Source organism: Artemia franciscana, chromosome 8 (assembly GCF_032884065.1).
Source record: "Artemia franciscana chromosome 8, ASM3288406v1, whole genome shotgun sequence".
Classification (NCBI taxonomy): domain Eukaryota; kingdom Metazoa; phylum Arthropoda; class Branchiopoda; order Anostraca; family Artemiidae; genus Artemia; species Artemia franciscana.
Genome location: NC_088870.1, coordinates 28,259,531 through 28,273,551, shown reverse-complemented (window position 1 = coordinate 28,273,551; position 14,021 = coordinate 28,259,531). Strand labels below are relative to the sequence as shown.

The window sequence follows — 14,021 nt, the reverse complement described above, 5'->3', positions numbered from 1 at the left end:
GAGGGGTGCTTCCCCCTCCTCAACACCTTGCTCTTTACGCTAAAGTTTTTTAACTTTTAAAAAAGCTCTTTATTGTTCAAATTAAACGCCTCTTGTGTTTTAGAATTCGTTCTTAAAGAATAGGGACAAAATTCAAACTTTAGCGTAAAGAGCGTTGTTTTGAGGAGGGGGCAACGCCCCTCATATACGTAGTAATTTATCTTGGTCTTAAGTTTTAATATTGCTCCTTACTCTCAGGTGAAGAAACTTGTCTTTTTTTACATTTAATTTCTGATCTTTTTTAAATAACGCCAGAAAATCTGGCTCAACCTCCACGGCAAAATCCCCTCCCCACAGGAATGTTCTGTAGACAAATCAATACAAGTGAAAATTTACCCCGGACAATTATCTCTAACATCTCTACGCGTAATATTGAGTCGGCAAAGAGAAAGCAAGACATATAAAAAAAAATCGTATAGGAATTCTGGCAAATTCCCCCGGTGAAAAATTTCCCTAAGAACTTCACCTCCTGGAAACTTCTCTCCCCAAGGAAAATTCTCGCCGTGGAAAATCATCACTAGAAGAAAATTTGCCTCCCCCCTCCCATCCTAAAAATGTATCCATACTTTCCAACAACACACATTATACGTAAACAATGGGCAAACATTTTAACTTAAAGACCTTTCCCAAAAGGTCGTGGAGTGGTCATGTTATCTCCAAATGCATAGTAAACAATTGAAAGATCCTCCAACGTAACCCCCCTTCAACTCTCCCCCCAAACCAAAAAAAATCCCCTGAAAACGTCTGTACACTTCCCAGTAACCATTACTATATGTAAACACAGGTCAGAGTTTGTAACTTTCAGCCCCTCCCACGGTGACTTCGGGGGAGTAATTCGTCCTCAAAGACATAGTTATTAGGTTATTCAACTATGCTGAACAAAATGGCTATCTCAAAATTTGATCGAACGATTTTGGGATAAAAGATGCGTGGGAGGGGGCTTAGTTTTCCCCCAGTCTTTTTAGGCACTTGAAAAGAGTACTAGAACTTCTAATTTACCGTTCAGATGAGCCCTCTCCCGATATTCTATGACTACTGGGTCGATGCAGTCACCCTTAGAGAAAACAAACAAAAAAAAACAACAAATAAACACAGGTCCGTGATTTTTCTTTTGGCTAAAAATACAAAATTACACATTCTTGCCGATAAGAGCTTGAAACCTCTACAGTTGGGTTGCCTGATATGTTGAATCTGATGGTGTGACTTTCACGAAGATGCTTTATCTTTTGAGGGATGTTTCTTCCCTTTTTCGAAAATCAGGCAAATTTTCTCAGGCTCTTAGCCTTTGATGGGTAACACTAAATTTAATGAAACTAATATATTTTCGGGATCGTCATAATAAGCCAATTCTTTTGATGTATGTATTGGTATCAAATTTGGTTTTTTAGAGTTTCAACTACTATTGAGCCACGCCACTCTTTACTCACAGTTCATTATCACGAACTATCTTCGTAACAAAAATGATTCTCAGATTCCTTTAACTTCACTTATAAGGTCAAACTTCAATCATATAGCAGCGAGTCATATTATTACACACTAATTCTTAATCAGCTCAAAGACACTACCTGTTTGGCCTCTGTACATAAAAAAAAAAAAAAAAAAAAAAAAAAAAACGTCTGAATATCTTTCTTATTTTTTGTCTAAGGTTGATTGGATTGCATTTCATTTTTGACGACCGATCTTAGAATTATCATAATGAGTGATGAAATAATTCTCAGAATCCTTTTTATGAAACAGTTCGTGGTAACGAACAGTAGTAAGGAAGTAAGTCGAAGTAGTAAGTAGTAAGTCGATCAAAAATCGACTTTTCACGCTGATTCTAAATATATAAGTTTCATTAAATTTAGTCTTTGTCATCAAAAGTTACGAGCCTGAGAAAATTTGCCTTATTTTGGAAAATGAGGGGGAAACATCCCCTAAAAGTCATAGAAGCATCACACCATCGTATTCGGCGTATCAGAGAACCCTTTAGCAAAAATTTCAAGCTCCTATCTACAAAAATGTGGAATTTCGTATTTTTTTGCCAGAAGACAGATCACGGGTGCTTGTTTATTTGTTGTTTTTTTTCTTTTCCCCAGGGGTCATTGTATCGACCAAGTGTTCCTTGAGTGTCACAAAAGGGCTCATTCTAACGGAAATGAAAAGTTCTAGTGGCCTTTTTAAGTGACCAAAAAAATTGGAGGGCACCTAGGCCCCCTCCCACGCTCATTTTTTTCCAAAGTCAACGGATCAAAATTTTGAGATAGCCATTTTGTTCCGCATAGTCGAATACCATAATAACTATGTCCTTGGTAATGACCCCTCTCCCAGGGGGCTGCAAGTTACAAACTTTGACCAGTGTTTACATATAGTAATGGTTATTGGGAAGTGTACAGACGTTTTCAGGGGGACTTTTTTGGTTTGGGGGTGGGTTTGAGGGGAGGAACTATGTGGGAGGATCTTTCCTTGGAGGAATATGTCATGGGGGAAGAATAATTCAATGAAAAGGGCGCAGGCTTTTCTAGCATTACTATAAAAAACAATGAAAAAATAAACATGAAAACGTTTTTCAATTGAAAGTAAGGAGTAGCATTGAAAATTAAAACGAACAGAGATTATTACGCATATGAGGGGTTCTAAAAATACTTTAGCATAAAGAGTGAGGTATTTAGGAGGAGACAAATATCTCGCTCCTTATGCTTAAGTATTTGTAGTAATTTCAACTACTTGTTCTACGGCCTTTTTGATTCAGGGGTCATTCTTAAAGAATTGGGACAAAACTTACGATTTACTGTAAAGAGCGAGGTATTAACGAGGGTACAAACCCCCTCGTACACATAATAAAAATATAAGAATATAAAAGTTTGTTACGAAAGTTAATTCTTAAGCTACACATTTTTTTTTTACTAATAAAAACGCTCGTTAAAAATTAAACGTTCTAGTTGCATTTTCAAGTAACCGAAAAATTGGAGGGCAACTAGGCCTCTTTCCCCACCCTTTATTTCTCAAAATCGTCTGATCAAAACTAAGAGAAAGCCATTTAGCCAAAAAAAAGAATTAATATACAAATTTCATTTTAATAATTTATGTGTGGAAAGCCAAAATCAAACATGCATTAATTCAAAAACGTTCAGAAATTAAATAAAAACTAGTTTTTTTAACTGAAAGTAAGGAGCGACATTAAAACTTAAAACGAACAGAAATTACTCCGTATATGAAATAGGTTGTCCCCTCCACAATCCCACACTCTTTACGCTAAAGTTTGACTCTTTGCCACAATTCTACTTTTTAAAACAATTAAAAGCTTTAGCGTAAAGAGCGAGGTGTTGAGGAGGGGACAACCCATTTCATATACAGAGTAATTTCTGTTCGTTTTAAGTTTTAATGTCGCTCCTTACTTTCTAAAAAAACTGTTGTTTTTTTTCTAAGTTAGGCTTGAAATAACACAATAGTCTTCCCTTCCTCTACAGGCAAAAGAGTCTTCATGGGGATGGATACCATGAGCCATGAATAGCTGAATTATTTTTAATTGCATTTTATCTTGTCCACAATAATTCAGAACTAAACAGTAAAACTAAAAAATGAAATTTACTGAAAAAGAGCTAAGCGATTGTAAATGGGTAACTAATGCTTAGTTTTCAAACAGTTCATGATAACGAACTGTAAGTATAGAGCAACTCGACCTAATAGTAACCAATCTCTAAAAATCGAATTTGGATAACGAAAGATACATCAAGAGAATTGGCATTTAGTACTGATTCCAAATATATAGAAGTCCATAAAATTAATGTTACCCATCAAAACCAAAGAGCCAAAGAAAATTTGCCTGATCTTCGAAAAAGGGGAAATACACAGACATGGGGATGCGTGTTTATTTGTTTGCTTGTTTTCCAGGTGTGATCGTGTCGAACCAATTGTCCTAAAAGATCGCGAGCGAGCCCATTCGAACGGACAACAAAAGTTCTGGCACCCATTTTGAGTGACCAAAAAGACTGGAGGGCAACAAACCCCTTCTAACGCCCATTTTACCCCAAAGAGACCCTATCAAAATTTAGGATAGCCATTTTATTCAGAGTTAAAAGGTCTAAGGACTATACTCTTGGTAGTAATATAACCCTCCATAGTACCTAGGGAAAAAAATATCAGCTACAAAATTTGCCCGCTGTTCACATGTAGTATTTGTTATTGGGAACTATAACCTATTTTCTTGTGGGGGAGGATTTTTAAACACTAATTTTTTAGTAGGGAGTAAAGCTTAGGGGGTTCAGAAAATGGTCAGAAATTAAATATGAGGGAAAAGCAGATTTTTTCAGCTGAAACTAAGAAGCAACATTAAAACTTAAAACAAAAATTTTTCCGTATATGACAGGGTCCTTTCCTCCACCCATGCACTTTACACTAAAATGTTACAGTTCTTTAAAAATACTTCCCGTTCAAATTAGATAACTTTTGTGTTTAATCAGTATTTCTTAAAGAACTGTCACAAAAAGTAAAACTTTATCTTGAAGATTTAAGACACAATAATACATAAGCTTACAGCTCTTCTATTAGCTGAATTGGACACTTGCTTATAATCTATAAAACTGAGGACTAAAGGTATTTGGTGACTCAGGCACTTCTTAATTATTAACCCAAGAATAAAAATTTGGCTGGCACATCCTCTACCCTTCCTGAAACCGCACTGTCTTAAAACTTCATCTACAGGATCTCTCAGTCTAAAAAGTATCATCATACTAAGTAGCTTGCTACCTACGGAGACGACGCTAACACCTCCATAATTACCGAACTCACTCTTATCACCTTTCATATACAGAGGTTTAAAGAGCTTCAATACCATAAAGAATCAGCCTATCTCGTCCATTATAAACTTTTGTAGTTGGTGTGGCCAAACTATTTAGATTTGATTGGGCGGTCTTTTCATAACTTGTAAAGTTTAGGCAAGCGGTCTGAACAAACGGCAGAAAACTAAAAGCTGACATCTACTTTCCTTGAAATCTACGATTTATTTTTGATGACAGATCTTATAATTCTCATGAGTTATAAAAAAAATCTCAGAACTCTTTCTTTCTAAGTTAAGCTTGAAATAACACAAGTTTCTTCCCCCTCTTACACAGGCCATGGAGCCTTCATCGGATTGATTCCATGAATTATTTTCCTGAAGAATCATTGTGATTTTATTTTGTCTTATCCACAATACTTCAAAATTAAATAGTAAAACTAAGAAATCAAATTTATCAGAAAATAGCTAAGCAATTATAAATGGGTAACTTCTACTCAATTTTCAAACAGTTCGTGGTTACAAACTCTAAGTATGGAGTGATTCGACCCAATAGTGACCAATTTAAAAAAAAGTGAATTTACAAAAAGACCTACCAAGAAAATGGAGATTTTGTGCTAATTCCAAATATATAATATGTCCATAAGTTTAATGTTACCCATCAAAACCTAAGAGCCAAGAAAATTTGCTTAGTTTTCATAAAAGGGGGAATTCACAAAAACATGGATGCGTATTTGTTTGTTTGTTTTCCAAGGGTGATCGTACCGAAACTATTTTTCTAAAAGATGGAGAACGAGCTCACTCGAACAAAAACCATAAGTTCTGGTGCCCTTTTTAAGAGACAAATAAAACCGGAGGGCAACTAACCCATTCCCACGCCCATTTTTTCCCTAAAGACATCAGGATCAAAATTCCAAGACAGCCATTTTATTCAGTAGAGTTGAAAGGTCCAATAACTATACCTTTGTCAGTAATATGACCCTTCAAAGTGCCTGGGGATACGGCTATAAGCTATACAATTTGCCTGGTGTTCGTATATAGAGAATTGTTATTGAGAACTAAACATAGTTTTTTTTTTTGGGGGGGGGGCATTTTCCAATAAGAATTTTTTAGTTGGGAGGAAAGTTTAAAGGTCAGGAAATAGTGAGAAATTAAGAATAAAAAAAAATAGAAAAAAGGAATTTTTCAGCTGAAATTAAGGACCAACATTAAAATTTAAACAAACAGAAATCGTTCTGTATATGAGCGGGGCTGCCCATTTTTCAGTTCTTGCTCTTCACGCTAAAGTTTGACTTTTGTCCTGATTCTTTAAGAAAGACAATTTAAACACAAGAGCCGTAGAATTTGAATAAAAAGTATTTTTAAAATGCTTCAAGACATTACCAGGAAGAGTGAGGGCTGAGGAAGGGTTACCCCACTCATGTATAGAATAATATCTTTTCGTTTTAAGTTGTAATGATGCTCCTTACTTTCAACTGGAAAGTTTTTTTTTTATTTATTCTATTTAAAGACATGCCCGGTTATTAGTTGCAAGCACCAAGACATTGGATGCTTCCTACAATAGTAGGCTACCATTTGGGTTAAAACACTCCTTTTCAAAAAATATCTACTTTTATTTTTTGTAAGCCTTGGAAAGAATCAGGCTCCTTAAACTCGCCTGAATGCTGTAAAGCTTTATATCCTTCCGCAAATAAGAAGTAAAAAGTAATTTCAACCTGGTTTTTTTCTAAGTTTCATCAAAGTGTAGCCTTTCAGACGATAAGAAAAAGATGGGAAAATTGAACGTCCTTCACTCTATTACTTAATTAAACAAATGAAAAAAAGTTTTTTCAACTGAAAGTAAGAAGAAACATTAAAACCTAAAACAAAGAAAAATTATTCCGTATATGACAGGGGTTGCCCCTTCCTCGACCCTCATTCTTTACACTAAAATTTTAAAGTTCTTTTAAAGCACTTCTCGTTCAAATTCAACGGCCTTTGTGTTTAATCAGTATTTCTTATAGGACTGTGACCAAAATTAAAACTTAAGCTTAAAGAGTTGGCTCAGGCACTCCTTATTTATTAACTAAAGGCAAAAATTTGGCCGACACATCCCCTACCATTCCCAAAACTGCACTGTTCTTCTCTTAGCATGGACAAGCGATCCAAATACACGGCAGAACACTAAAAGCCGACATGTACTTCCCCTGAAATCTTTAAAAAAAACTTGTAACTTCTCTTGTTTTGTGACGAAGGTAGAAATATTCAGTTTCGGAGAAATCTGTGTCATTAGGAAGCGTAAGTTTTGTTTTTTCAATCAAAGAGAGCAGAATTTTCTTTTTGAAATTCAGGAAAGGGTTGTCCCTCAAAACATTCTAGTGTACTTGCTAGGAAAATTTCAAAAATCACCTCAAAAGAAATGTCTTTTGATTAATTTGACAGGTCTTCGAATATTCTCTAGTGCAACCTGCTTTGATTGAAAACTTTGCCGACACAGTTCCATTGTCTTTTCAATTAAATTTAATAATAAAATCACAAATTCTCAATAGGTTGCAAAGATAAGTAGTCCCCTGTGAGAATTTGCTAATGGACCCTTTATCTTTGAAACAGTCAGCCGACATTGAGGTTCGCAAAATGATGTTTAAGGTATCAAATCCTCTTAATTTGGGTTTTCCTACAACCCCTAGGCACTTCCCCTTTTTCAAAAATCATATCCATAATCTTCAGTAACTTATTTCTAACCTGAACAGCTTTAGTTATGATTTCTGAACAGCTTAAGTTAATTTTTCATTAAGGCTTATCACCGAAGCACTGTTTAATTTTTGTTCTGGGGAACAAATTAGATATTTATCGTTTTAATTTAAATAGAAAGTAGAGCAACTGAACCTCAAGATTATGCAAATTGTATGTATCAGGCCAATCTTTAATATTCAATCATGTGCCAAAGGAAGGAAGGTTAAAGTTATTTAAATTCCTAAGAGTTATTTAAATTCGAAAGAGAGGCATCTACACGCATGCCACTTCTCAGTATATAATCAGCTTTCAAAACATGCTTGCCTTATTCAGGTATAGATGACTCTGTATATATTGCCCTGTAAGTTACGAATCTATCAGAGACTGGCAAAATTTTGGGCACATGGGGAAGCGTCAAAAAACTAATGTAGCCTGAAATAGTTCCAAGTTTCTTTTTATTTTCTCCAAAAGCAGACTAAAGACTTTAATACAAACTTTTATGGATTCATCAGTTTTCTATGGAATCTGTAAATGCAGTAAAATTTTTTAATGCCAAGGAGAAAGTGATGCACCACCCTTGTGTAACTTCCAAATGTAAAACAATGTAACTACAACAAATGTAACTTCCTTTGTGGTCATACAAATTTAAAAGGCAGAAAAAAACACCAGGGCTTTTGCCTTATTGGTTAGATGGCATAACAAATGATGAGCTAACTTAATTTAATACAATATCCAAAATCTCTATATTTTTAGCGTGGGAGAAGTACCCATTTTTTCTGAAGGAGAAAAAAGTAAAGAATAGGAATCAAATCAGACATAAACATAGAATATTTTACCTTGATGAATGGTTGTCTAGTAGAAATCAGGTATTTACAATTTAAATTTCTTGGATAAAAGCCAGGAAACGCAGGAGACTGGACGTAACATGTCTGAAGTCGGCATTCAGTGAAAAACCGGTCACATGGAGAGCCACTGAAAATTAATAATGAATACACATAAAAGAGGGATAATAAAACTATTACTTCTAGCTAAATTGTGGTGAATCTCTTTTTCTTATATTTTTGTCTAATTGCAGTTTTTTTTAATATTAGCATCAATCTTAATTAGAAATGGATCTTCTCGCTTATAGCCTTTTGCATTACTACTTACAAATCGAAGTAACAGACTTTTTGTCAATACGGATTTTCAACCTTTAGCCTACAAGAGCCTGAATGCTGTCACCGTCTTGTCATTCAAGACATTCTATGGAGCCAAAATTCAATTTTAGAGAAAAAATAGTTTCTTCACATCTTGTTGGTATGACAGGGGTTAGACTCTCCGGAGAAATTCAGGGAAAATCCCTTAGTTTGTGGGGGTAGGTGAAAAGAGCTTTAATGATAAAAATTGAGGATGACCGTATCGTAGCCTTAAAATTGCATTCTTGCCAGAGGCGTCAAAATTCTTTAATTATGGAAGAACAATTGAAGCCTAATATTTTTTGCGGTTTTGAACAAGATTTTCCCAAAGAGACAAGGTCATAACACATAGATTCCATCATAATGTCCAAAATGTGAACCAAGATATTTGAATTCACTTTCCAATTTTACGGAAGAGTGGTCAAGTATCATGAGGTTTTCCTAGGAATTATGCGTCATCATGACTTTAGTCTTGAGTGGACTAATCATCATGCCTATCGATATTAAGTCACCATCATTTAGCATATACTTGGCCCCTGTCAAACAGGGGACCTGGAGCGACGGAGCGACCCCCTAAAAGTTGTAGAATCTTAACGAAAATCACACCATCAGATTCAGCGCATCAGAGAACCCAACTGTATGAATCTCAAGCTCCTATCTACAAAAATGTGGAATTTTGTATTTTTTGCCAGAAGATAAATCACGGATGCGTGTTTATTTATTTATTTATTTTATTCTATTTTTTTCCCAGGGGTGATCGTATCGACCCAGTGGCCCTAGAATTTAGAGAGAGGGCTCATTCGAACGGAAATAAAAAGTTCTAGTGCCCTTTTTAAGTGACCAAAAAATTGGAGGGAACCTAGGCCCCCTCCCACGCTCATTTTTTCCCAAAGTCGTCGGATCAAAATTCTGATATATCCATTTTATTCAGCATAGTCGAAAAACCTTATAACTATATCTTTGAGGACGACTTACTCCCCCACAGTCCCCATGGGAGAGGCTGCTAGTTACAAATTTTGATCAGTGTTTGCATATAGTAATGGTTATTGGGAAGTGTACAGACGTTTTCAGGGGGATTTTTGATTGGGAGGGGGGTGAGAAGAGGGGGTTATGTGGGGGAAACTTTCCATGGAGGAATTTGTCATGGGGGAAATGCTGCACCCCATAAAGGGGGCGCAGTATTTTCTAGCATTATTTAAAAAAACAATGAAAAAAATAAGTATAAATTTTTTTTTCAACTGGAAGTAAGGAGTAGCATTAAAACTTAAAACAAACAGAAAATATTACACATATAAGGGGTTCACCTCCTCCTAACACCTCACTCTTTACGCTACAGTATTTTTAGTAATTTCAACTATTTATTCTACGGCCTTTGTGATTCAGGGGACAAAGTTTAAGCTTTAGTGTAAAGAGCAAGGTATTGACTAGTGGGTGAACCCTCTCATGTACGTAATAAAAACATACGAATATAGAAGTTTGTTACGTAAGCTAATTCGTAAGTTATGTATATCTTTTACTAATGAAAACGTTCGTAAAAAGTTCTAGTTACCTTTTTAAGTACCCAAAAAATTGGAGGGCAACTGGGCCTCCTCCCCCTCCTTTTTTCTCAAAATCATTCGATCAAATTATGGGAAAGCCATTTAGCCAAATAAATAAATATGCAAATTTCGCTGCGGAGAGCCAAAATCAAAACATGGATTAACTAAAAAAACGTTCAGAAATTAAATAAAAAAACAAGTTTTTTTTTAACTGAAAGTAAGGAGCGACATTAAAACTTAAAACGAACAGAAATTACCCCGTATATGAAAGGGGCTGTTCCCTCTTCAACGCCCTGCTCTTTACGCTAAAGTTTGCACTGTTTTAAGAAGTAGAGTTGAGAGAAAGAGTCAAACTTTAGCGCAAAGAGCAATCGTTGAAGAGGGAACAGCCCCTTTCATATACGGGGTAATTTCTGTTCGTTTTAAGTTTTAATGTCGCTCCTTACTTTCAGTTAAAAAAAAACTTGTTTTTTTTATTTAATTTGAAGAAGGAGAAATTACTTATTTATTTAATCTGGAAAGGAGAAACCTTTCCAGATTTTTTTTACAATAATCACAACGTCAGTGTGACCTACTCCCGGCAGAGAGCATAGCACGAATGGCACGGGAGTTATAAATGAAAACAATCACCTTCTCCAAAAAAAATAATAATAATAGTACTCGGCAGTACAAACTCACAATCAAACAACCATCACAAAAAAAGAAGGAAAAAACAGACAACTTTGGAACTGACAAGATGGGTGAACCCATCAATATCAATCTAAAAAAAAAATAATAATTAATATTGACTTACCAAACACTCTTTAAATGTCTTCTTTATACTACTCAGAGATAACCCCTTGATATTATTTCTATATTTATTATTATTTGCTATCAAACTATAACTCAAAGAGAACCGCGATAGCTCATACCTGACAAGAGGCCGGTGAATTAGTGAATTTTGTCGAGTTGAGTAGGGGTGAGTAGATTCCATGGGAAGCAGGTCGAACTTATGAAGAAGGAAATGGAAGTAAATTTTCGTTATATTTCACTGCAAACAACACTGTAGGAAATGGTGTAAGAAGTGTAATAGGTAAAGTATTTAGGTATTTATATGTTTTTAATTGTTTTAAAAAGTAGAATTATGGCAAAGAGTCAAACTTTAGCGTAAAGAGCAAGGGACTGCGGAGGGGACAGCCCATTTAAGATACGGAGTAATTTCTGTTCGTTTTAAGTTTTAATGTCGCTCCTTACTTTCAGTTAAAAAAACTAGTTTTTTTTTATTTAATATTTATAAGCTCTGGTGGACATACGGGTGAAAGAATTATAGATTTAACACTGATGTTCGAATGCCAAACGGCAGAGATTCCTAAAAGGTGGTGAAAGCAAGCCGGAGAGGAATCTGAAAGCAAAAACCAGGCAGGAAAGCTTAAACAGCGATTTCAGCGAGAGATAATCTTCTGTGTGTTTGATGATCTTCAAGGCATTTTTATGGATGGAATCCAGTTTTTTCAGGTGGGATTTGAACGTCGACTGCCATACCATTGCGCAATACTATAAGTGGGGTTTAATGAGTGCATTGTAGAGAAGGGTAAGGGTTTTACGTGGGAATGTGTTCTTCAGTTTCTTCATGATACCCAGATTCCTTGAAAGCTTTAATTCTACAGCATGGATGTGAGGAAGGAAGGAAAGGTTTTCATCTGCTATTACTCCTAAATATTTTGCACATCCATTCGCTGGTCGTTAAACCTTTCCACGAGACGTCACAATTTCTGTTATTTCCGGGTGAAATGTTCCTACCCTAGGAAATAATAGGATGCAAGGTTTTATGACATTGATGACGAGTTTGCTGGCATCCATCCACAGATAGATCTCTTCCATGATCTTTTCAAGCTTCTGCTGGAGTAAAGGCATATCGAGTCCGCAGCAGGTGATTGTAGTGTCTTCAGCGAATGCTATAAGTTCATTTTGCTCGTTATTAATGTCCTCAGATGTTTGATCAAAGATCAAAGTATAGGTTACAGCATTTTGGATCGTCATGATTTGGGTTAAGGATACGAGTTAGGTCATTTACATGGACTAAAACCAAAAGAGGACCGAGGATAGATCCTTGGGGCAAACCAAATTTTACAGTAGAGTCGTTCTTCGGGTGGTCACCAATGTAGATGCACCTATTTTGAAGGTAAGATTCAAACCATTGTAGGGCTATCCTTCTCACTCATGTTGTAGCTTTCCCATTGAGATAGTATGATCCATACTGTCAAATGCTTTCTTGATGTCAATCAATATAGCAGCTGGCAGAAGACCTGAGTCAAGTGCTCTGTTAATGAATAAGTAGGATGCCAGAGCGTCTTCTGCTGAATGACCAGGTCTGAAGCCGGACTGACGATTTTTAAAAAATCCTTTTTTTTCGAGAAACCGGTAAAAGTAGTCTTTACCAGTTTTAACACTTTACCATAGTCTTTAACACTAAAAGAAAGTAATTGAATTAATCTTGAACTATTACACTGCATGATTTAATCTTTAATTTAGTAATTGTCAATAAGAGTAGTGAATGTGTCTGTAACTCTTGTTGGTACCTTGCATGCCGGCAGGAGCCCATTAATTAACAGCAGCGACACCCAATCAACAGCAGTAGAAACTGGTCTCAAATATCGCTTTTCAACTCATAAAAATCAATATTGATATCCCCCATGAGCACTAATCTCTGATTTTGGTATTGAATACTTGATATCAAAATTTCGTTTTTTTCTAAAAACACCTTCACTGTCTTTTTAACCTATATGTATAATATTTTGGGGACGATATTAAGTTTTGTTTTTCAGGTCAACTCCAGAAGGTATAAAATCAAATTAAAAAATACTGTCTGTGCCAGGATTAAAAATTGCTAAAAAAAAAATTTTCATTATACAAATAGCGGTCCATGCAATGGATTCTTTCAGAAAAAAACTGAAAAGATATAAAATATTATTTTTTCCATAAAAAAACGAACAGAGATTAATTTAGAAATTTTTTCCACAAAAAAAAGTTTTTCAGGGAAAAGCGAAGAGCACTATTAAGCCAAGAATGATCAGAAATAAAGTTAAATAATCTTCCAAGTGTAAAACTGCCACAAATCACCATCATTAAATATATGAAACTCAAAACAAACATAAATTACAATAAATAGCCGAGTCAAACTCAAAACGAGCAAAATTAACATAAGTAAGGCTGATAACCCCTATGCCTTCTCAAGACCGGAACATCATTTGCGCTTTACTGAAAACAGAATATGTTTTAAATGTTTTCACCTTTCTTTTTTACAAATGAAAAATTATTAAAACATTCAGGAAGAAATGTCAGTATATGCCAATTAAACTGACAATCTAAGGTCATTTGTTTTTTTTTTTCAGTAAAGCGGAAATTACGCCCTGGTTTTGAGAAGGCATGGGGGTTATCAGCCCTGGTCATGTTAATTTATGCTCGTTTTGAGTTTGACTGGGCTATTTATTGTAATTTCTGTGGGTTTTGAGTTTCATTTATTTATTGATAGTGATTTATGGTAGTTTTACGATTGGAGGATTATTTGACTTTATTTCTGCTCATTCTTGGCTTAATGGACCTCTTCAATTTTCTTTGAAAAACTTGTTTTGTGGAAAAAAGTTTTTTAAATTAATTCACTCGATAAAACAATATGGCGTTTCGTAAAACAAATCCAATATTTACTTAAAAAAAATTAAAAGCAAGATTGATGTTTAGGATGCCGACATGGAAAGTCATTTGTGGTTAGCTGTAATTGGACCCCCTCTCACCCAAAATATCTAGTAAAACCAAACAAAAAAA

The 14,021-nt window shown here is 35.2% G+C and overlaps 1 protein-coding gene across 1 annotated transcript in view; it reads right to left on the bottom strand.

The window, feature by feature from the left end:
* The window catches only part of LOC136030242 (uncharacterized), a 98,488-nt gene that overhangs the window by 75,909 nt on the left and 8,558 nt on the right, over positions 1–14,021 (bottom strand). The window contains exon 4 of the mRNA XM_065709069.1: positions 8,344–8,479. Coding sequence (XP_065565141.1) covers positions 8,344–8,479 — 136 coding nt within the window. The remainder of the gene's footprint in view (positions 1–8,343; positions 8,480–14,021) is intronic.